The sequence below is a fragment of the Eubalaena glacialis genome, chromosome 19 (genome assembly GCF_028564815.1).
Source record: "Eubalaena glacialis isolate mEubGla1 chromosome 19, mEubGla1.1.hap2.+ XY, whole genome shotgun sequence".
Taxonomy (NCBI): Eukaryota; Metazoa; Chordata; class Mammalia; order Artiodactyla; family Balaenidae; genus Eubalaena; species Eubalaena glacialis.
Window position 1 is genome coordinate 43728668 of NC_083734.1, and position 23015 is coordinate 43751682.

The following is a 23015-nucleotide window of genomic DNA, read 5'->3' on the forward strand; positions in this document are numbered from 1 at the left end:
GCAAGGCCTCGGCCCTTCTTTTTTCATGGTTGACTGGACAGGATTCTTTTTTTTTTCTCAAATTCAAAGGAAAAGTGTAGAGCTACTTCATACATAAGAAGTAAATTTATGGAGATTGGGATTGACGTATATGCACTAATATGTATAAAATAGATAACTAATGAGAACCTGCTGTATAGCCCAGGGAACTCTACTTCACTTTGCTGTACAGTAGAAACTAACACAACACTATACAACAACTATATCTCAATTAAGAAAAAGAAGTAAATTTATGGAACTCATAAAGGGTAAGGTGTAGGGTGAAGGTACAAATAAAAAACAATAAAAGGAATTAGACAAGAGCATATCTCACAGAGCCACAATGTGTTACCAAGGGAAACCAGACTATACTTTTAAGACCAACACCTGGGAAAAAGCAGTCCCTCTTCCCCATTCCAATAAGTTGACCTGTTTTGATCCTCCATGCTGACCCAGCACGCAAGCCCTGAGGCCCTTTTGGATTATCTGTCATTGGGGTAAGACGTTTCCTAATTCCCTTCCAGTACCACTTTTCGAGATGCTACTTGAGATAGTCAATTATATCTCAATAAAACTGGGGAAGGAAAATATACTTGAGACATTCTCTCTTCTGTCTGAAAACTATCGTCTACAGAGCCTGAAAACCAGAAAACTCATAGTACAAGTTGCTTACTGAGGAATGAGGAGACCTATACTCCATTGGGTAACCATGGTGAACCCACATGACCCCTCTTATAAAATGAGGAGATAGGTCTATATATTCTCTGCCATCCCTTCCCAGAATCCACACATGCAATGACTAATCCCAAATGAATTACACAGATAAAAATTGCAATGGATTCTTCATGAGGGTTTTACAATCAAGGTAGAAGTTGAGTTTGGCTTACAAGGTAAGGAGGGCACAGAATTCACCTGGAGGTGAATGGGGAGACACCAACAACCAAAGCAGGACTACCCAGGCCCTCCTGGGGAGGAGTGACTAAACCAGGTGGCAGCAATCCTGGGTACCATGTGGTCCCTCCTCATACGGAAAACGACAAAACAGCCTTTCAGCGAGTCACGGAAGGAGACACCTGGGAAGCAGGTGAGTGCTGGGCTGCACTAGGGGGCTGTGATTAGCCAGTTACCGTCACGTGCACGGCTGTAAATACCAAGTCACTGTTTGCGTGGCAATTTTGCAAGTCTTTGAAGTCCACAAATAAAATGCTAACTTCAGGGAAAAAGGGTAGAGTGATTAGATACCAATATAATTTAGAAAACGTTCTTTTTTTATGAGTTAGGAATATTGCAAAAGAACATTCACTAGACTCTAATCCTATGTCTAGATTTGATGAAAATAAACAATACAAGAAAATGAAAAATATCTGTGGTGTGTATGCGTAGATATTATGTGGTGGAGGGTTACCAAAACCACTATTAGTCAATGCCTAATCCTCACTTAATTGCCCAGATATTTAGGAATGACCACGTGTCATGGGGGTCATCAGCAGCTGGCCAGGGTATATAAAGGGCCCAGAGCAGGAGGAAGACATTCACACCTGAGAACTCTCAACTCCTCTCACCAGCTCAAGCCAACTCAACCCCAGAAACCGCCATGACCGGCTCCTGCTTCGGCCCCATCTCCTCCTCCCTGGGCTGCGCCGGAGGCTGCTTCCAGCCCCACTGCTGCCACCATCCCCGCTGCTGCCGCCCAGTGTCCTGCCAGACCACCGTGTGCCGCCCCGTGACCTGCGTGCCCCGCTGCACGCGCCCCATCTGTGAGCCCTGCCGCCGCCCAGTCTGCTGCGCCCCGTGCAGCCTGCAGGACGGCTGCTGCCGCCCCATCACCTGCTGCCCCACGTCCTGCCAGGCCGTGGTCTGCCGCCCCTGCTGCTGGACCACCACCTGCTGCCATCCCGTCTCTGTGCAGTCCCCGTGCTGCCGCCACCCCTGCTGCCAGCCGGCCCCCTGCTGGGCCCCCTGCAGGACTTCCTCCTGCTGCTGAGCAGTGCATCCTAGGAGCACATCATCAGTAAGGGTCCCCCAGAGACGGCCGGCTCCATCCTGCTGTGCTACAGCTTCACAGCAGAAGGTGGCAAGTCTCTTCTCGAGAAGCCCATTCCTCCTCTCTTCTAACTAGCTTATAAGAGGCACCGAAGACCCTTTTCAAACGAACTACTGATGAAGAATATCCTGTCCTCTCAAGACCCCAGCTCCCTCCTATATCATGTTGTTGGTTTTCTAATAAATTCAGCACTCCCAGCATAGAAATCGTGGTCTTCGTGATATTTCCTTTAAGGAGATTCTGTCTGAATTTTCCAGAGACATTGAAAGCAAGATACAGAATAATCCTCTTAAATTGTTCTCTAAAATAACCTAAGTCTGGGTAGTTTCCTTCTTATCATTGTAAATGGCATTTATAGGACACAGTAGCTAAGGAAGGTGGGCACAGCTATATCTTCGTCACATATACAGAGTCACAGATGCCAACGGTTCCAGACAGGTGCCGCACACCTGATAAATATTCTTCAAAAATGACCAGTAAGGAGTCTACACTGGGGTTACCACTTATATTCCCAGTCTGAGTATTCATTCACTGAACTCACACCTGCTAGCACAGCACAGAAAGCCCAGTATGTTAGAGGTGGAAGGAACCTTGAGTGGCATCTGGCCAATTGCCTGTTTTTGAAGCTAAGGAGCAATGAGTAATGAAAGATCAAATAAGTTTCTTAATGTCATTATAACCATTGACGTTCAGAAAAGACCCAGGAGAATGCAAGCCCCCTGACATTAAGCATTTAAGCCAAACATTTCCTCTTACTATGATTGGAGACACGTTCTTCTGCGCAGAGGAACTGTCATATTTTGTGACCAAGTAGAACTGCTTCTTCAGGTAATATACACTCCCTTCTATGTATTACAGCTCTGACTGTTATTTAGAATGTTATTCACAATGTCGACTTGTGTGGATAGTAAATCCATACTGGCTCTCCAGGGCTGCTTATCTTCGTGCTCAGGAACTGGGCATTGAAGGCCTCTTCCAAGCACATTAATCACTGCCAATCTACAAGTATTTTTTGAACATCTACTGTGAATAAGGCACTGAGTTGACCACCCTGAGGGAATATAAAGGAAGAAAAGGGGGTTCCTGCTTTGAAGAGGTTATAATCTACTTAGGGACATGAGCTGTAAATCAGAAAAAAGTCAAATAGTACATAATATAAGAAATACCAAAAAGAGTTGACCACTGTAAACCTATTAGGAAACCTCATGCAATGGTCCTGTCATTTTTAAGTAAAAAATAAGTAAGCAGTAAAATATGAACCTATCTTGTGAGGGAATATGTGTTCTGTGTGTCCGTGTCTATGTGTTTTTTTTAAATTTATTTATTTATTTATTTTTGGCTGTGTTGGGTCTTCGTTTCTGTGCGAGGGCTTTCTGTAGTTGCGGCAAGCGGGGGCCACTCTTCATCGCGGTGCGCGGGCCTCTCACTATCGCGGCCTCCCTTGTTGCGGAGCACAGGCTTCAGACGCGCAGGCTCAGTAGTTGTGGCTCACGGGCCTCGTAGCTCCGCGGCATGTGGGATCTTCCCAGACCAGGGCTCGAACCCATGTCCCCTGCATTGGCAGGCGGATTCTCAACCACTGCTCCACCAGGGAAGCCCCCTATGTGTTTTTATGCCTAAAAAATACCTGGAACATTAGGCAACAAAATCTAACAGTAACTGGTAATAATATTCATCTTCTTCTTCATTTCTTTCTCAATTATATACTTTTAAAAATGAACATACATTTCATTTTTAGATGAATTGGATTGTCTAAAACCTGTATCTATTTGGGGGGAATTATTTAAAAATTTCTCACAATTATGCTATGCTCTTAAAAATGTAACTATCAAAGTGTAAATGAATTTAAAGCAGATAAGTTAGAGAGCAGCGGTTTGTACTCCTAAAGAGGTCTTTTATTACATATAAGAGTACACCACCGTGTTGTAAATAGTGGACTTCTCGGAGATCTTTTGGTTTTTTAAAATATTTATTTATTTATTTTGTTTGTTTGGCTGCGCCAGGTCTTCGTTGTGGCATGCAAACACTCAACTGTGGCATATGAGATCAAGTTCCCTGAGCAGGGATCGAACCCGGGCCCCTGCATTGGGAGCGCGGATTCTTAGCCACGGGACCACCAGGGAGGTCCCTGAGATCTTTAAAATGTGATCAAATTATTAAACATTGAATTTATATTTTAGCAGTTTACGATCATCTCAATTGCATAAAGCAAGGGGCACTTTTGCTATGTTCCGAATGAAGAATTTTTAAACATTGCTAGCTGTTTCAGATTATATGTACAATTGTTTTTCTCCATTTGTATAGACAATTGAGAATTGAGAACTCAACAAGCCAGTATTTTTCATGTTAAAATTTGTTCACAATGTGATGGTTGGAAATTGTTGGGTTAAATAAAGCCCTAGCATTCATTATGCAAAATCTGTTGCCCATCACCACTAAGAACCTGTCTGGTTTTCAGCCTTTTCTTTTAAGGATGTTTTTCTAAGACCTCACTCTCTTGCATGGGTTGTGGTACTTTCAGCAGGGCTAATCCACTCTCCACAATTCTGACACGTATTTGTCTTGTCAGCTCTACATCGATAGCCTGACTCCCCTTTACAGAGACTGGTGTTCACATAGAGGGAGCTCTAGATCTTCCTCCAAGGTATTTTTATTTTACTCTGTTAATGAAACTCCCCACTGAAAAATCTTATTCAATATGTATTCTGTGGTGATTTGAGCAGAGAACTGGCCATTTGCCATATCAAAAACATTCATCTTTGTTCTGAGTTCAAAATTTGGAGTTTATAAGGCACCAGTGTAACATGACCTATTAAAATATATTTATTAACTTAACAAATATAGGACACTAAGTGCCAGGCACTGTTCTTAGTGCTTCACACTTATTAGCTCACTTAATCTTCGCAACAACCTTGATTACATATCTTTATTATCCCTCAAGACCCAAGGAAACATAGTAAGTGGCAAAGTATTTAATGAGTGTTGTATGGTTTCAGGATAAGTGGCATCAGAAAATAGCACATGACTTGCCACCAGTGTCAGTTCACAGAGTTTGGTGGCATGAATTATTCACACATGACCCATATTTTCTCTGCCAGGATATGAAATTGGGCATGGGGTAGGATGAGTGTCTTAGACTGAATAAACCCCAGAATTGCCTACTGAAGGGCTAGTGAACTCTTCATCTTTGTGGATCTTTGTAAAAGGGAGAGAAAAATCATTTTGGAACAATTTGGGCTCAGAAGTGTTTGGAGTAGGGAAATTTGTCTTCTTAACTGAGGTGATCCTCCAAAGAGGTTCTCCTTGCACAGAATGAGATCTTTAGGAAGATGCCCCACTCAAGCAACAGGAAAAATTGATTATGAGACAATGTGGCTTGAAAAGAGCAAAGCACAAGCAAGAAACCCAAAAGCCAGCAAATGGAACTACATCCAACTAAAAAGCTTCTACAGAGCAAAAGAAATCATCAACAAAATGAAAAGGCAGCCCACTGAATGGGAGAACATATTTGCAAACCATATATCTGATTAGCAGTTAATATCCAAAAAATTAAGGAACTCCTAAATAACACCAGAACAACACAAAACAAGACAAAACCAAAAACCAATTCACTTAACAAACGGGTAGAGGATTTGTAAACATTTTTTCAAAGAAGGCATAGAGATGGTCAACAAGTACATGAAAAGGTGTTCAACATCACTAATCACCAGGGAGATGCAAATCAAAACCACAATGTGATATCACCTCACGCATGTTAGAATGGGTATTATCGAGAAGACAAGAGATAACAAATGCTGGTGAGGATGTGGAGAAAAGGGAACCCTGGTGCACGGTTGGTAGGAATGTAAATTGGTACAGCTACTATGGAAAACAGTATGGAGGGTCTTCAAAAATTTAAAAATAGACCTACCCTATGATCCGGCAATCCCACTTGTTGGAATACATCCAAACGAGATGAAATCATTATCTCAAAGAGATATCTGCACTCCCATGTTCATGAGAGCATTATTCACAACAGCCAAGACATTGAAACAAGCTAAACGTGCAACAACAGAGGAATGGATACACACAATGTTTTCTATATATAATTCACCCATAAAAAGAAGGAAATTCTGCCTTTTGTGATAACATGGATGGACCCTGAAGGCATTAGGCTGAGTGAAATAAGTCAAACAGAGAAAGATAAATATTATATGATCTCACTTACACGTGGAATCAAAACCATCAAACTCAAAGAAACATAGACTAGAAAGGTAGTTGCCAGGGGCTGAGGGGTAGGAGAAATGGGGAGATGTTGGTCAAAAGATACAAACTTCCAGTTATGAGATGAATGAATTCTGAGGATCTAATGTACAGCACGGTGACTATGTTAACAATACTATAGTTGACCCTTGAACTACTCTGGGTTTAGGGGCGCCGACCCTCTGCCCTTTGGATCCGAGATTCTGTATCTATGGTTTCTCTGTACTTGCATTTCCTCCCTCTCCACGACGAAACCAACCTCAGGTCGCGTGGCACTGTAGTATTTACTACTGAAAAACATCTGCGTATAAGTGGACCCGTGCAGTCCAAACCCGTGCTGCGCACGGGTCAACTGTATACTGTCTACTCAAAAGGTGCTACGCAAGTAGAGCTTTAATGTTCTCATCATAACAACAACAAAATGATAGTTATGTAAGGTGAAGGATCTGTTAACTAACCTTTTGGTGGTAAAGATTTTGCAATATACATGTGTATCAAACCATCACAATGTGCACCTAAAATGACACAATGTTATATGTCAATTATATCTCAAGAAAGCTGGGGAAAAAAAGAGAAAAGAGAGCAGAACATACAAGTTTTTTAAATCTAGGCTCTGGTTACCGCTTTGAAAAAATCACGAGTGCCCATGGACAACAGAACGTGAGAGAGAGAGAGTTGAAGGTCTACATCGATGAGATTGTACTTGATTTCTCCCTCCTCTGTTTCCCCAATTGTGTCAATATACATTCAGTCAATTTGCATTTCTTTATAAGTTTTGACATTATGTTTGAAATTCCATTTGGGAAGCTTTAGCTCCTGGGGCCTGAGGCACATTCTTTTGAATTATGGCAATGATCCTAAAGTGATCCAAAACCCTGTCTGGTGAATCATAGGAGTAAAGGTGAAAAGTAATGAGACCGTTTTCCCCATGCAATTCCTCAACTGCCCGTGGCAACGATTCCCAAAGAAGCGTGTCCATCAATCACACGTCTAGCCACGCCATCACAGAACAGCTGCGTTACCTCCCCAATCCACTGCTTTGAACAGTGTATCATAAACGTGTACACTGTTTGCTGAAAAATCCTGTCTTTTTTTGAAATTAATTTTTATTGGAGTATAGTTGATTTTCAATGTTGTGTTACTTTCTGCTGTACAGCAAAGTGAATCAGTTATTCATATACATATATCCACACTTTTTTAGATTCTTCTCCCATACAGGTCATTCGAGAGTATTGAGTAGAGTTCCCTGTGCTATACAGTAGGTCCTCATTAGTTATCTATTTTATATATAGCAGTGTGTACATGTCAATCCCAATGTTCCAATTTATCGCTCCCCGCCTTTCCCCTCTGGTGACCATAAATTTGTTTTCTACATCTGTGATGGAGAACAAACCTCTGTCTTATCCCTTCATAGTTGTAGCACCCATGTCAAGGTATAGTAAGAAAAAACTTCTCATTACACGATTCCATATCACATACACAAGAAAGGCAAGTATAAAGCATGTCATGCCTCAGAGAAAATCAGTATTCTGTGACCAGCCAGATCAGAGATGCCGCAACATGCGCTGGAAAAAAGAAAAAGAAAAAAAAATGATGGCACTCTTGGATATTTTATTCTAATACTCACTTGGTTTATGAAAATAAACTTTTGCCTTTCCAATACAAGCATATGAGCTGCAGTACTATTCAAGGCATGTACATTTCACTATACATCAAGTGAAACATAAATGTTTTCCCAAGGAATCCACACAAAAGACTGTGTCTGACACCTGTCTGATTCACATGTAGGTGTTTCAGGGGATCTCTTGGGGGTCAAGGATAGGATCTAGTCAGTGCTCTAGAAACCCTTATATGTTTAATTTCTTTAGAAATGCAGCCCCTTTAGGCCCCTTTTGCCCAGGATTTGCCAGGTGCCATCTACTCAAAATAAGCATGAAGAGCTGCTATCACTTCAAATGGCGCAGAGGAGTGCTTAGGTTTTGATGATGAACAGCGTGAATACATCCATATTTAGGGATGTAACACATGTTCTTTAATGAGATCATGAGTATTTCACCAGCAATGCAATCATTAGTCAAAACAAATGTCTACTTAATTGGCCAAAAGATAAACAAGAGGGGTCATCAGCAGCTGACCAGGGTATATAAAGGGCCCAGAGCAGGAGGAAGACATTCACACCTGAGAACTCTCAACTCCTCTCACCAGCTCAAGCCAACTCAACCCCAGAAACCGCCATGACCGGCTCCTGCTTCGGCCCCATCTCCTCCTCCCTGGGCTGCGCCGGAGGCTGCTTCCAGCCCCACTGCTGCCACCATCCCCGCTGCTGCCGCCCAGTGTCCTGCCAGACCACCGTGTGCCGCCCCGTGACCTGCGTGCCCCGCTGCACGCGCCCCATCTGTGAGCCCTGCCGCCGCCCAGTCTGCTGCGCCCCGTGCAGCCTGCAGGACGGCTGCTGCCGCCCCATCACCTGCTGCCCCACGTCCTGCCAGGCCGTGGTCTGCCGCCCCTGCTGCTGGACCACCACCTGCTGCCATCCCGTCTCTGTGCAGTCCCCGTGCTGCCGCCACCCCTGCTGCCAGCCGGCCCCCTGCTGGGCCACCTGCAGGACTTCCTCCTGCTGCTGAGCAGTGCATCCTAGGAGCACATCATCAGTAAGGGTCCCCCAGAGACGGCCGGCTCCATCCTGCTGTCCTACAGCTTCACAGCAGAAGGTGGCAGGTCTCTTCTCGAGAAGCCCATTCCTCCTCTCTTCTAACTAGCTTATAAGAGGCACCGAAGACCCTTTTCAAACGAACTACTGATGAAGAATATCCTGTCCTCTCAACACCCCAGCTCCCTCCTATATCATGTTGTTGATTTTCTAATAAATTCAGCACTCCCAGCATAGAAATCGCGGTCTTCGTGATATTTCCTTTAAGGAGATTCTGTCTGAATTTTCCAGAGACATTGAAAGCAAGATACAGAATAATCCTCTTAAATTGTTCTCTAAAATAACCTAAGTCTGGGTAGTTTCCTTCTTATCATTGTAAATGGCATTTATAGGACACAGTAGCTAAGGAAGGTGGGCACAGCTATATCTTCGTCACATATACAGAGTCACAGATGCCCACGGTTCCAGACAGGTGCCGCACACCTGAGAAATATTCTTCAACAATGACCAGTAAGGAGTCTACACTGGGGTTACCACTTATATTCCCAGTCTGAGTATTCATTCACTGAACTCACACCTGCTAGCACAGCACAGAAAGCCCAGTATGTTAGAGGTGGAAGGAACCTTGAGTGGCATCTGGCCAATCGCCTGTTTTTGAAGCTAAGGAGCAATGAGTAATGAAAGATCAAATAAGTTTCTTAATGTCATTATAACCACTGACGTTCAGAAAAGACCCAGGAGAATGCAAGCCCCCTGACATTAAGCATTTAAGCCAAACATTTCCTCTTACTATGATTGGAGACACATTCCTCTGCGCAGAGGAACTGTCATATTTTGTGACCAAGTAGAACTGCTTCTTCAGGTAATATACACTCCCTTCTATGTATTACAGCTCTGACTGTTATTTAGAATGTTATTCACAATGTCGACTTGTGTGGATATTAAATCCATACTGGCTCTCCAGGGCTGCTTATCTTTGTGCTCAGGAACTGGGCATTGAAGGCCTCTTCCAAGCACATTAATCACTGCCAATCTACAAGTATTTTTTGAACATCTGCTGTGAATAAGGCACTGAGTTGACCACCCTGAGGGAATATAAAGGAAGAAAAGGGGGTTCCTGCTTTGAAGAGGTTATAATCTACTTAGGGACATGAGCTGTAAATCAGAAAAAAGTCAAATAGTACATAATATAAGAAATACCAAAAAGAGTTGACCACTGTAAACCTATTAGGAAACCTCATGCAATGGTCCTGTCATTTTTAAGTAAAAAATAAGTAAGCAGTAAAATATGAACCTATCTTGTGAGGGAATATATGTTCTGTGTGTCCGTGTCTATGTGCTTTTAAAAAATTTATTTATTTATTTATTTTTGGCTGTGTTGGGTCTTCGTTTCTGTGCGAGGGCTTTCTGTAGTTGCGGCAAGCGGGGGCCACTCTTCATCGCGGTGCGCGGGCCTCTCACTATCGCGGCCTCCCTTGTCGCGGAGCACAGGCTTCAGATGCGCAGGCTCAGTAGTTGTGGCTCACGGGCCTCGTAGCTCCGCGGCATGTGGGATCTTCCCAGACCAGGGTTCGAACGCGTGTCCCCTGCATTGGCAGGCGGATTCTCAACCACTGCGCCACCAGGGAAGCCCCCTATGTGTTTTTATGCCTAAAAAAATACCTGGAACATTAGGCAACAAAATCTAACAGTAACTGGTAATAATATTCATCTTCTTCTTCATTTCCTTCTCAATTATATACTTTAAAAAATGAACATACATTTCATTTTTAGATGAATTGGATTGTCTAAAACCTGTATCTATTTGGGGGGAATTATTTAAAATTTTCTCACAATTATGCTATGCTCTTAAAAATGTAACTATCAAAGTGTAAATGAATTTAAAGCAGATAAGTTAGAGAGCAGCGGTTTGTACTCCTAAAGAGGTCTTTTATTACACATAAGAGTATACCACCGTGTTGTAAATAGTGGACTTCTCGGAGATCTTTTGGTTTTTTACAATACTTATTTATTTATTTTGTTTGTTTGGCTGCGCCAGGTCTTCGTTGTGGCATGCAAACAGTCAACTGCGGCATATGAGATCAAGTTCCCTGACCAGGGATCGAACCCGGGCCCCTGCATTGGGAGCGCGGATTCTTAGCCACGGGACCACCAGGGAGGTCCCTGAGATCTTTGAAATGTGATCAAATTATTAAACATTGAATTTATATTTTAGCAGTTTACGATCATCTCAATTGCATAAAGCAAGGGGCACTTTTGCTATGTTCCGAATGAAGACGTTTTAAACATTGCTAGCTGTTTCAGATTATATGTACAATTGTTTTTCTCCATTTGTATAGACAATTGAGAATTGAGAACTCAACAAGCCAGTATTTTTCATGTTAAAATTTGTTCACAATGTGATGGTTGGAAATTGTTGGGTTAAATAAAGCCCTAGCATTCATTATGCAAAATCTGTTGCCCATCACCACTAAGAACCTGTCTGGTTTTCAGCCTTTTCTTTTAAGGATGTTTTTCTAAGACCTCACTCTCTTGCATGGGTTGTGGTACTTTCAGTAGGGCTAATCCACTCTCCACAATTCTGACACATATTTGTCTTGTCAGCTCTACATCGATAGCCTGACTCCCCTTTACAGAGACTGGTGTTCACATAGAGGGAGCTCTAGATCTTCCTCCAAGGTATTTTTATTTTACTCTGTTAATGAAACTCCCCACTGAAAAATCTTATTCAATATGTATTCTGTGGTGATTTGAGCAGAGAACTGGCCATTTGCCATATCAAAAACATTCATCTTTGTTCTGAGTTCAAAATTTGGAGTTTATAAGGCACCAGTGTAACATGACCTATTAAAATATATTTATTAACTTAACAAATATAAGACACTAAGTGCCAGGCACTGTTCTTAGTGCTTCACACTTATTAGCTCACTTAATCTTCACAACAACCTTGATTACATATCTTTATTATCCCTCAAGACCCAAGGACACATAGTAAGTGGCAAAGTATTTAATGAGTGTTGTATGGTTTCAGGATAAGTGGCATCAGAAAATAGCACATGACTTGCCACCAGTGTCAATTCACAGAGTTTGGTGGCATGAATTATTCACACATGACCCATATTTTCTCTGCCAGGGTATGAAATTGGGCATGGGGTAGGATGAGTGTCTTAGACTGAATAAACCCCAGAATTGCCTACTGAAGGGCTAGTGAACTCTTCATCTTTGTGGATCTTTGTAAAAGGGAGAGAAAAATCATTTTGGAACAATTTGGGCTCAGAAGTGTTTGGAGTAGGGAAATTTGTCTTCTTAACTGAGGTGATCCTCCAAAGAGGTTCTCCTTGCACAGAATGAGATCTTTAGGAAGATGCCCCACTCAAGCAACAGGAAAAATTGATTATGAGACAATGTGGCTTGAAAAGAGCAAAGCACAAGCAAGAAACCCAAAAGCCAGCAAACGGAACTACATCCAACTAAAAAGCTTCTACAGAGCAAAAGAAATCATCAACAAAATGAAAAGGCAGCCCACTGAATGGGAGAACATATTTGCAAACCATATATCTGATTAGCAGTTAATATCCAAAAAATTAAGGAACTCCTAAATAACACCAGAACAACACAAAACAAGACAAAACCAAAAACCAATTCACTTAACAAACGGGTAGAGGATTTGTAAACATTTTTTCAAAGAAGGCATAGAGATGGTCAACAAGTACATGAAAAGGTGTTCAACATCACTAATCACCAGGGAGATGCAAATCAAAACCACAATGTGATATCACCTCACGCATGTTAGAATGGGTATTATCGAGAAGACAAGAGATAACAAATGCTGGTGAGGATGTGGAGAAAAGGGAACCCTGGTGCACTGTTGGTAGGAATGTAAATTGGTACAGCTACTATGGAAAACAGTATGGAGGGTCTTCAAAAATTTAAAAATAGAACTACCCTATGATCCGGCAATCCCACTTGTTGGAATACATCCAAACGAGATGAAATCATTATCTCAAAGAGATATCTGCACTCCCATGTTCATGAGAGCATTATTCACAACAGCCAAGACATTGAAACAAGCTAAACGTGCAACAACAGAGGAATGGATACACACAATGTTTTCTATATATAATTCACCCATAAAAAGAAGGAAATTCTGCCTTTTGTGATAACATGGATGGACCCTGAAGGCATTAGGCTGAGTGAAATAAGTCAAACAGAGAAAGATAAATATTATATGATCTCACTTACACGTGGAATCAAAACCATCAAACTCAAAGAAACATAGACTAGAAAGGTAGTTGCCAGGGGCTGAGGGGTAGGAGAAATGGGGAGATGTTGGTCAAAAGATACAAACTTCCAGTTATGAGATGAATGAATTCTGAGGATCTCATGTACAGCACGGTGACTATGTTAACAATACTATAGTTGACCCTTGAACTACTCTGGGTTTAGGGGCGCCGACCCTCTGCCCTTTGGATCCGAGATTCTGTATCTATGGTTTCTCTGTACTTGCATTTCCTCCCTCTCCACGACGAAACCAACCTCAGGTCGCGTGGCACTGTAGTATTTACTACTGAAAAACATCTGCGTATAAGTGGACCCGTGCAGTCCAAACCCGTGCTGCGCACGGGTCAACTGTATACTGTCTACTCAAAAGGTGCTATGCAAGTAGAGCTTTAATGTTCTCATCATAACAACAACAAAATGATAGTTATGTAAGGTGAAGGATCTGTTAACTAACCTTTTGGTGGTAAAGATTTTGCAATATACATGTGTATCAAACCATCACAATGTGCACCTAAAATGACACAATGTTATATGTCAATTATATCTCAAGAAAGCTGGGGAAAAAAAGAGAAAAGAGAGCAGAACATACAAGTTTTTTAAATCTAGGCTCTGGTTACCGCTTTGAAAAAATCACGAGTGCCCATGGACAACAGAACGTGAGAGAGAGAGAGTTGAAGGTCTACATCGATGAGATTGTACTTGATTTCTCCCTCCTCTGTTTCCCCAATTGTGTCAATATACATTCAGTCAATTTGCATTTCTTTATAAGTTTTGACATTATGTTTGAAATTCCATTTGGGAAGCTTTAGCTCCTGGGGCCTGAGGCACATTCTTTTGAATTATGGCAATGATCCTAAAGTGATCCAAAACCCTGTCTGGTGAATCATAGGAGTAAAGGTGAAAAGTAATGAGACCGTTTTCCCCATGCAATTCCTCAACTGCCCGTGGCAACGATTCCCAAAGAAGCGTGTCCATCAATCACACGTCTAGCCACGCCATCACAGAACAGCTGCGTTACCTCCCCAATCCACTGCTTTGAACAGTGTATCATAAACGTGTACACTGTTTGCTGAAAAATCCTGTCTTTTTTTGAAATTAATTTTTATTGGAGTATAGTTGATTTTCAATGTTGTGTTACTTTCTGCTGTACAGCAAAGTGAATCAGTTATTCATATACATATATCCACACTTTTTTAGATTCTTCTCCCATACAGGTCATTCGAGAGTATTGAGTAGAGTTCCCTGTGCTATACAGTAGGTCCTCATTAGTTATCTATTTTATATATAGCAGTGTGTACATGTCAATCCCAATGTTCCAATTTATCGCTCCCCGCCTTTCCCCTCTGGTGACCATAAATTTGTTTTCTACATCTGTGATGGAGAACAAACCTCTGTCTTATCCCTTCATAGTTGTAGCACCCATGTCAAGGTATAGTAAGAAAAAACTTCTCATTACACGATTCCATATCACATACACAAGAAAGGCAAGTATAAAGCATGTCATGCCTCAGAGAAAATCAGTATTCTGTGACCAGCCAGATCAGAGATGCCGCAACATGCGCTGGAAAAAAGAAAAAGAAAAAAAAATGATGGCACTCTTGGATATTTTATTCTAATACTCACTTGGTTTATGAAAATAAACTTTTGCCTTTCCAATACAAGCATATGAGCTGCAGTACTATTCAAGGCATGTACATTTCACTATACATCAAGTGAAACATAAATGTTTTCCCAAGGAATCCACACAAAAGACTGTGTCTGACACCTGTCTGATTCACATGTAGGTGTTTCAGGGGATCTCTTGGGGGTCAAGGATAGGATCTAGTCAGTGCTCTAGAAACCCTTATATGTTTAATTTCTTTAGAAATGCAGCCCCTTTAGGCCCCTTTTGCCCAGGATTTGCCAGGTGCCATCTACTCAAAATAAGCATGAAGAGCTGCTATCACTTCAAATGGCGCAGAGGAGTGCTTAGGTTTTGATGATGAACAGCGTGAATACATCCATATTTAGGGATGTAACACATGTTCTTTAATGAGATCATGAGTATTTCACCAGCAATGCAATCATTAGTCAAAACAAATGTCTACTTAATTGGCCAAAAGATAAACAAGAGGGGTCATCAGCAGCTGACCAGGGTATATAAAGGGCCCAGAGCAGGAGGAAGACATTCACACCTGAGAACTCTCAACTCCTCTCACCAGCTCAAGCCAACTCAACCCCAGAAACCGCCATGACCGGCTCCTGCTTCGGCCCCATCTCCTCCTCCCTGGGCTGCGCCGGAGGCTGCTTCCAGCCCCACTGCTGCCACCATCCCCGCTGCTGCCGCCCAGTGTCCTGCCAGACCACCGTGTGCCGCCCCGTGACCTGCGTGCCCCGCTGCACGCGCCCCATCTGTGAGCCCTGCCGCCGCCCAGTCTGCTGCGCCCCGTGCAGCCTGCAGGACGGCTGCTGCCGCCCCATCACCTGCTGCCCCACGTCCTGCCAGGCCGTGGTCTGCCGCCCCTGCTGCTGGACCACCACCTGCTGCCATCCCGTCTCTGTGCAGTCCCCGTGCTGCCGCCACCCCTGCTGCCAGCCGGCCCCCTGCTGGGCCACCTGCAGGACTTCCTCCTGCTGCTGAGCAGTGCATCCTAGGAGCACATCATCAGTAAGGGTCCCCCAGAGACGGCCGGCTCCATCCTGCTGTGCTACAGCTTCACAGCAGAAGGTGGCAGGTCTCTTCTCGAGAAGCCCATTCCTCCTCTCTTCTAACTAGCTTATAAGAGGCACCGAAGACCCTTTTCAAACGAACTACTGATGAAGAATATCCTGTCCTCTCAAGACCCCAGCTCCCTCCTATATCATGTTGTTGATTTTCTAATAAATTCAGCACTCCCAGCATAGAAATCATGGTCTTCGTGATATTTCCTTTAAGGAGATTCTGTCTGAATTTTCCAGAGACATTGAAAGCAAGATACAGAATAATCCTCTTAAATTGTTCTCTAAAATAACCTAAGTCTGGGTAGTTTCCTTCTTATCATTGTAAATGGCATTTATAGGACACAGTAGCTAAGGAAGGTGGGCACAGCTATATCTTCGTCACGTATACAGAGTCACAGATGCCCACGGTTCCAGACAGGTGCCGCACACCTGAGAAATATTCTTCAACAATGACCAGTAAGGAGTCTACACTGGGGTTACCACTTATATTCCCAGTCTGAGTATTCATTCACTGAACTCACACCTGCTAGCACAGCACAGAAAGCCCAGTATGTTAGAGGTGGAAGGAACCTTGAGTGGCATCTGGCCAATCGCCTGTTTTTGAAGCTAAGGAGCAATGAGTAATGAAAGATCAAATAAGTTTCTTAATGTCATTATAACCACTGACGTTCAGAAAAGACCCAGGAGAATGCAAGCCCCCTGACATTAAGCATTTAAGCCAAACATTTCCTCTTACTATGATTGGAGACACATTCCTCTGCGCAGAGGAACTGTCATATTTTGTGACCGAGTAGAACTGCTTCTTCAGGTAATATACACTCCCTTCTATGTATTACAGCTCTGACTGTTATTTAGAATGTTATTCACAATGTCGACTTGTGTGGATATTAAATCCATACTGGCTCTCCAGGGCTGCTTATGTTTGTGCTCAGGAACTGGGCATTGAAGGCCTCTTCCAAGCACATTAATCACTGCCAATCTACAAGTATTTTTTGAACATCTACTGTGAATAAGGCACTGAGTTGACCACCCTGAGGGAATATAAAGGAAGAAAAGGGGGTTCCTGCTTTGAAGAGGTTATAATCTACTTAGGGACATGAGCTGTAAATCAGAAAAAAGTCAAATAGTACATAATATAAGAAATACCAAAAAGAGTTGACGACTGTAAACCTATTAGGAAACCTCATGCAATGGTCCTGTCATTTTTAAGTAAAAAATAAGTAAGCAGTAAAATATGAACCTATCTTGTTAGGGAATATGTGTTCTGTGTGTCCGTGTCTATGTGCTTTTAAAAAATTTATTTATTTATTTATTTTTGGCTGTGTTGGGTCTTCGTTTCTGTGCGAGGGCTTTCTGTAGTTGCGGCAAGCGGGGGCCACTCTTCATCGCGGTGCGCGGGCCTCTCACTATCGCGGCCTCCCTTGTTGCGGAGCACAGGCTTCAGACGCGCAGGCTCAGTAGTTGTCGCTCACGGGCCTCGTAGCTCCGCGGCATGTGGGATCTTCCCAGACCAGGGTTCGAACCCGTGTCCCCTGCATTGGCAGGCGGATTCTCAACCACTGCGCCACCAGGGAAGCCCCCTATGTGTTTTTATGCCTAAAAAATACCTGGAACATTAGGCAACAAAATCTAACAGTAACTGGTAATAATATTCATCTTCTTCTTCATTTCTTTCTCAATTATATACTTTTAAAAATGAACATACATTTCATTTTTAGATGAAGTGGATTGTCTAAAACCTGTATCTATTTGGGGGGAATTATTTAAAATTTTCTCACAATTATGCTATGCTCTTAAAAATGTAACTATCAAAGTTTAAATGAATTTAAAGCAGATAAGTTAGAGAGCAGCGGTTTGTACTCCTAAAGAGGTCTTTTATTACATATAAGAGTATACCACCGTGTTGTAAATAGTGGACTTCTCAGAGATCTTTCGGTTTTTTAAAATATTTATTTATTTATTTTGTTTGTTTGGCTGCGCCAGGTCTTCGTTGTGGCATGCAAACACTCAGCTGCGGCATATGAGATCAAGTTCCCTGACCAGGGATCGAACCCGGGCCCCTGCATTGGGAGCGCGGATTCTTAGCCACGGGACCACCAGGGAGGTCCCTGAGATCTTTGAAATGTGATCAAATTATTAAACATTGAATTTATATTTTAGCAGTTTACGATCATCTCAATTGCATAAAGCAAGGGGCACTTTTGCTATGTTCCGAATGAAGAATTTTTAAACATTGCTAGCTGTTTCAGATTATATGTACAATTGTTTGTCTCCATTTGTATAGACAATTGAGAATTGAGAACTCAACAAGCCAGTATTTTTCATGTTAAAATTTGTTCACAATGTGATGGTTGGAAATTGTTGGGTTAAATAAAGCCCTAGCATTCATTATGCAAAATCTGTTGCCCATCACCACTAAGAACCTGTCTGGTTTTCAGCCTTTTCTTTTAAGGATGTTTTTCTAAGACCTCACTCTCTTGCATGGGTTGTGGTACTTTCAGCAGGGTTAATCCACTCTCTACAATTCTGACACGTATTTGTCTTGTCAGTTCTACATCGATAGCCTGACTCCCCTTTACAGAGATTGGTGTTCACATAGAGGGAGCTCTATATCTTCCTCCAAGGTATTTTTATTTTACTCTGTTAATGAAACTCCCCACTGAAAAATCTTATTCAATATGTATTCTGTGGTGATTTGAGCAGAGAACTGGCCATTTGCCATATCAAAAACATTCATCTTTGTTCTGAGTTCAAAATTTGGAGTTTATAAGGCACCAGTGTAACATGACCTATTAAAATATATTTATTAACTTAACAAATATAAGACAGTAAGTGCCAGGCGCTGTTCTTACTGCTTCACACTTATTAGCTCACTTAATCATCACAACAACCTTGACTGCATCTCTTTATTATCCCTCAAGACCCAAGGACACATAGTAAGTGGTAAAGTATTTAATGAATGTTGTATGGTTTTAGGATAAGTGGCATCAGAAAATAGCACATGACTTGCCACCAGTGTCAGTTCACAGAGTTTGGTGGCATGAATTATTCACACATGACCCATATTTTCCCTGCCTGGAAATGAAATTGGGCATGGGGTTGGATGAGTGTCTTAGACTGAATAAATACCAGAATTGCCTACTGAAGGGCTAGTGAACTCTTCATCTTTGTGGATATTTATAAAAGGGAGAGAAAAATCATTTTGGAACAGTTTTGGCTCAGAAGAGTTTGGAGTAGAGAAATTCGTCTTCTTAACTGAGGTGATCCTCCAAAGAGGTTCTCCTTGCACAGAATGGGATCATTAACAAGATGCCCCACCCCCAGCAACAGGAAAAATTGATTATGAGACAATGTGGCTTGAAAAGAGCAAAGCACAAGCAAGAAACGGAAAAGCCAGCAAATGGAACTACATCCAACTAAAAAGCTTCTACAGAGCAAAAGAAATCATCAACAAAATGAAAAGGCAGCCCACTGAATGGGAGAACATATTTGCAAACTATATATCTGATAAGCAGTTAATATCCAAAAAATTAAGGAACTCCTAAATAACACCAGAACAACACAAAACAAGACAAAACCAAAAACCAATTCACTTAACAAACGGGTAGAGGATTTGTAAACATTTTTTCAAAGAAGGCATAGAGATGGTCAACAAGTACATGAAAAGGTGTTCAACATCACTAATCACCAGGGAGATGCAAATCAAAACCACAATGTGATATCACCTCACGCATGTTAGAATGGGTATTATCGAGAAGACAAGAGATAACAAATGCTGGTGAGGATGTGGAGAAAAGGGAACCCTGGTGCACTGTTGGTAGGAATGTAAATTGGTACAGCTACTATGGAAAACAGTATGGAGGGTCTTCAAAAATTTAAAAATAGAACTACCCTATGATCCGGCAATCCCACTTGTTGGAATACATCCAAACGAGATGAAATCATTATCTCAAAGAGATATCTGCACTCCCATGTTCATGAGAGCATTATTCACAACAGCCAAGACATTGAAACAAGCTAAACGTGCAACAACAGAGGAATGGATACACACAATGTTTTCTATATATAATTCACCCATAAAAAGAAGGAAATTCTGCCTTTTGTGATAACATGGATGGACCCTGAAGGCATTAGGCTGAGTGAAATAAGTCAAACAGAGAAAGATAAATATTATATGATCTCACTTACACGTGGAATCAAAACCATCAAACTCAAAGAAACATAGACTAGAAAGGTAGTTGCCAGGGGCTGAGGGGTAGGAGAAATGGGGAGATGTTGGTCAAAAGATACAAACTTCCAGTTATGAGATGAATGAATTCTGAGGATCTCATGTACAGCACGGTGACTATGTTAACAATACTATAGTTGACCCTTGAACTACTCTGGGTTTAGGGGCGCCGACCCTCTGCCCTTTGGATCCGAGATTCTGTATCTATGGTTTCTCTGTACTTGCATTTCCTCCCTCTCCACGACGAAACCAACCTCAGGTCGCGTGGCACTGTAGTATTTACTACTGAAAAACATCTGCGTATAAGTGGACCCGTGCAGTCCAAACCCGTGCTGCGCACGGGTCAACTGTATACTGTCTACTCAAAAGGTGCTATGCAAGTAGAGCTTTAATGTTCTCATCATAACAACAACAAAATGATAGTTATGTAAGGTGAAGGATCTGTTAACTAACCTTTTGGTGGTAAAGATTTTGCAATATACATGTGTATCAAACCATCACAATGTGCACCTAAAATGACACAATGTTATATGTCAATTATATCTCAAGAAAGCTGGGGAAAAAAAGAGAAAAGAGAGCAGAACATACAAGTTTTTTAAATCTAGGCTCTGGTTACCGCTTTGAAAAAATCACGAGTGCCCATGGACAACAGAACGTGAGAGAGAGAGAGTTGAAGGTCTACATCGATGAGATTGTACTTGATTTCTCCCTCCTCTGTTTCCCCAATTGTGTCAATATACATTCAGTCAATTTGCATTTCTTTATAAGTTTTGACATTATGTTTGAAATTCCATTTGGGAAGCTTTAGCTCCTGGGGCCTGAGGCACATTCTTTTGAATTATGGCAATGATCCTAAAGTGATCCAAAACCCTGTCTGGTGAATCATAGGAGTAAAGGTGAAAAGTAATGAGACCGTTTTCCCCATGCAATTCCTCAACTGCCCGTGGCAACGATTCCCAAAGAAGCGTGTCCATCAATCACACGTCTAGCCACGCCATCACAGAACAGCTGCGTTACCTCCCCAATCCACTGCTTTGAACAGTGTATCATAAACGTGTACACTGTTTGCTGAAAAATCCTGTCTTTTTTTGAAATTAATTTTTATTGGAGTATAGTTGATTTTCAATGTTGTGTTACTTTCTGCTGTACAGCAAAGTGAATCAGTTATTCATATACATATATCCACACTTTTTTAGATTCTTCTCCCATACAGGTCATTCGAGAGTATTGAGTAGAGTTCCCTGTGCTATACAGTAGGTCCTCATTAGTTATCTATTTTATATATAGCAGTGTGTACATGTCAATCCCAATGTTCCAATTTATCGCTCCCCGCCTTTCCCCTCTGGTGACCATAAATTTGTTTTCTACATCTGTGATGGAGAACAAACCTCTGTCTTATCCCTTCATAGTTGTAGCACCCATGTCAAGGTATAGTAAGAAAAAACTTCTCATTACACGATTCCATATCACATACACAAGAAAGGCAAGTATAAAGCATGTCATGCCTCAGAGAAAATCAGTATTCTGTGACCAGCCAGATCAGAGATGCCGCAACATGCGCTGGAAAAAAGAAAAAGAAAAAAAAATGATGGCACTCTTGGATATTTTATTCTAATACTCACTTGGTTTATGAAAATAAACTTTTGCCTTTCCAATACAAGCATATGAGCTGCAGTACTATTCAAGGCATGTACATTTCACTATACATCAAGTGAAACATAAATGTTTTCCCAAGGAATCCACACAAAAGACTGTGTCTGACACCTGTCTGATTCACATGTAGGTGTTTCAGGGGATCTCTTGGGGGTCAAGGATAGGATCTAGTCAGTGCTCTAGAAACCCTTATATGTTTAATTTCTTTAGAAATGCAGCCCCTTTAGGCCCCTTTTGCCCAGGATTTGCCAGGTGCCATCTACTCAAAATAAGCATGAAGAGCTGCTATCACTTCAAATGGCGCAGAGGAGTGCTTAGGTTTTGATGATGAACAGCGTGAATACATCCATATTTAGGGATGTAACACATGTTCTTTAATGAGATCATGAGTATTTCACCAGCAATGCAATCATTAGTCAAAACAAATGTCTACTTAATTGGCCAAAAGATAAACAAGAGGGGTCATCAGCAGCTGACCAGGGTATATAAAGGGCCCAGAGCAGGAGGAAGACATTCACACCTGAGAACTCTCAACTCCTCTCACCAGCTCAAGCCAACTCAACCCCAGAAACCGCCATGACCGGCTCCTGCTTCGGCCCCATCTCCTCCTCCCTGGGCTGCGCCGGAGGCTGCTTCCAGCCCCACTGCTGCCACCATCCCCGCTGCTGCCGCCCAGTGTCCTGCCAGACCACCGTGTGCCACCCCGTGACCTGCGTGCCCCGCTGCACGCGCCCCATCTGTGAGCCCTGCCGCCGCCCAGTCTGCTGCGCCCCGTGCAGCCTGCAGGACGGCTGCTGCCGCCCCATCACCTGCTGCCCCACGTCCTGCCAGGCCGTGGTCTGCCGCCCCTGCTGCTGGACCACCACCTGCTGCCATCCCGTCTCTGTGCAGTCCCCGTGCTGCCGCCACCCCTGCTGCCAGCCGGCCCCCTGCTGGGCCACCTGCAGGACTTCCTCCTGCTGCTGAGCAGTGCATCCTAGGAGCACATCATCAGTAAGGGTCCCCCAGAGACGGCCGGCTCCATCCTGCTGTGCTACAGCTTCACAGCAGAAGGTGGCAGGTCTCTTCTCGAGAAGCCCATTCCTCCTCTCTTCTAACTAGCTTATAAGAGGCACCGAAGACCCTTTTCAAACGAACTACTGATGGAGAATATCCTGTCCTCTCAACACCCCAGCTCCCTCCTATATCATGTTGTTGAT

The 23015-nt window shown here is 42.6% G+C and overlaps 4 protein-coding genes across 4 annotated transcripts; all 4 read left to right on the forward strand.

The window, feature by feature from the left end:
- The first annotated feature begins 1612 nt into the window (after window positions 1-1612).
- LOC133079789 (keratin-associated protein 2-3-like) lies at window positions 1613-2002 on the forward strand. Its single transcript, XM_061175463.1, has one exon. It carries the CDS (start codon window positions 1613-1615, stop codon window positions 2000-2002), a length of 390 nt encoding a protein of 129 aa, XP_061031446.1.
- A 6536-nt stretch (window positions 2003-8538) lies between these two features.
- Window positions 8539-8928, forward strand: LOC133080297 (keratin-associated protein 2-3-like). Its single transcript, XM_061176198.1, has one exon. The coding sequence runs from the start codon at window positions 8539-8541 to the stop codon at window positions 8926-8928; it is 390 nt and encodes a 129-aa protein (XP_061032181.1).
- Window positions 8929-15465: 6537 nt separating this feature from the next.
- On the forward strand, window positions 15466-15855 carry LOC133080295 (keratin-associated protein 2-3-like). Its single transcript, XM_061176197.1, has one exon. The coding sequence runs from the start codon at window positions 15466-15468 to the stop codon at window positions 15853-15855; it is 390 nt and encodes a 129-aa protein (XP_061032180.1).
- A 6537-nt stretch (window positions 15856-22392) lies between these two features.
- LOC133080283 (keratin-associated protein 2-3-like) lies at window positions 22393-22782 on the forward strand. The gene has a single exon (XM_061176179.1). It carries the CDS (start codon window positions 22393-22395, stop codon window positions 22780-22782), a length of 390 nt encoding a protein of 129 aa, XP_061032162.1.
- Window positions 22783-23015: the final 233 nt, after the last annotated feature.

Coding starts and splice junctions, on each gene's coding strand:
- LOC133080295 (XM_061176197.1), top strand. CDS start 15,466: ATGACCGGCTCCTGCTTCGGCCCCATCTCCTCCTCCCTGGGCTGCGCC.
- LOC133080297 (XM_061176198.1), top strand. CDS start 8,539: ATGACCGGCTCCTGCTTCGGCCCCATCTCCTCCTCCCTGGGCTGCGCC.
- LOC133079789 (XM_061175463.1), top strand. CDS start 1,613: ATGACCGGCTCCTGCTTCGGCCCCATCTCCTCCTCCCTGGGCTGCGCC.
- LOC133080283 (XM_061176179.1), top strand. CDS start 22,393: ATGACCGGCTCCTGCTTCGGCCCCATCTCCTCCTCCCTGGGCTGCGCC.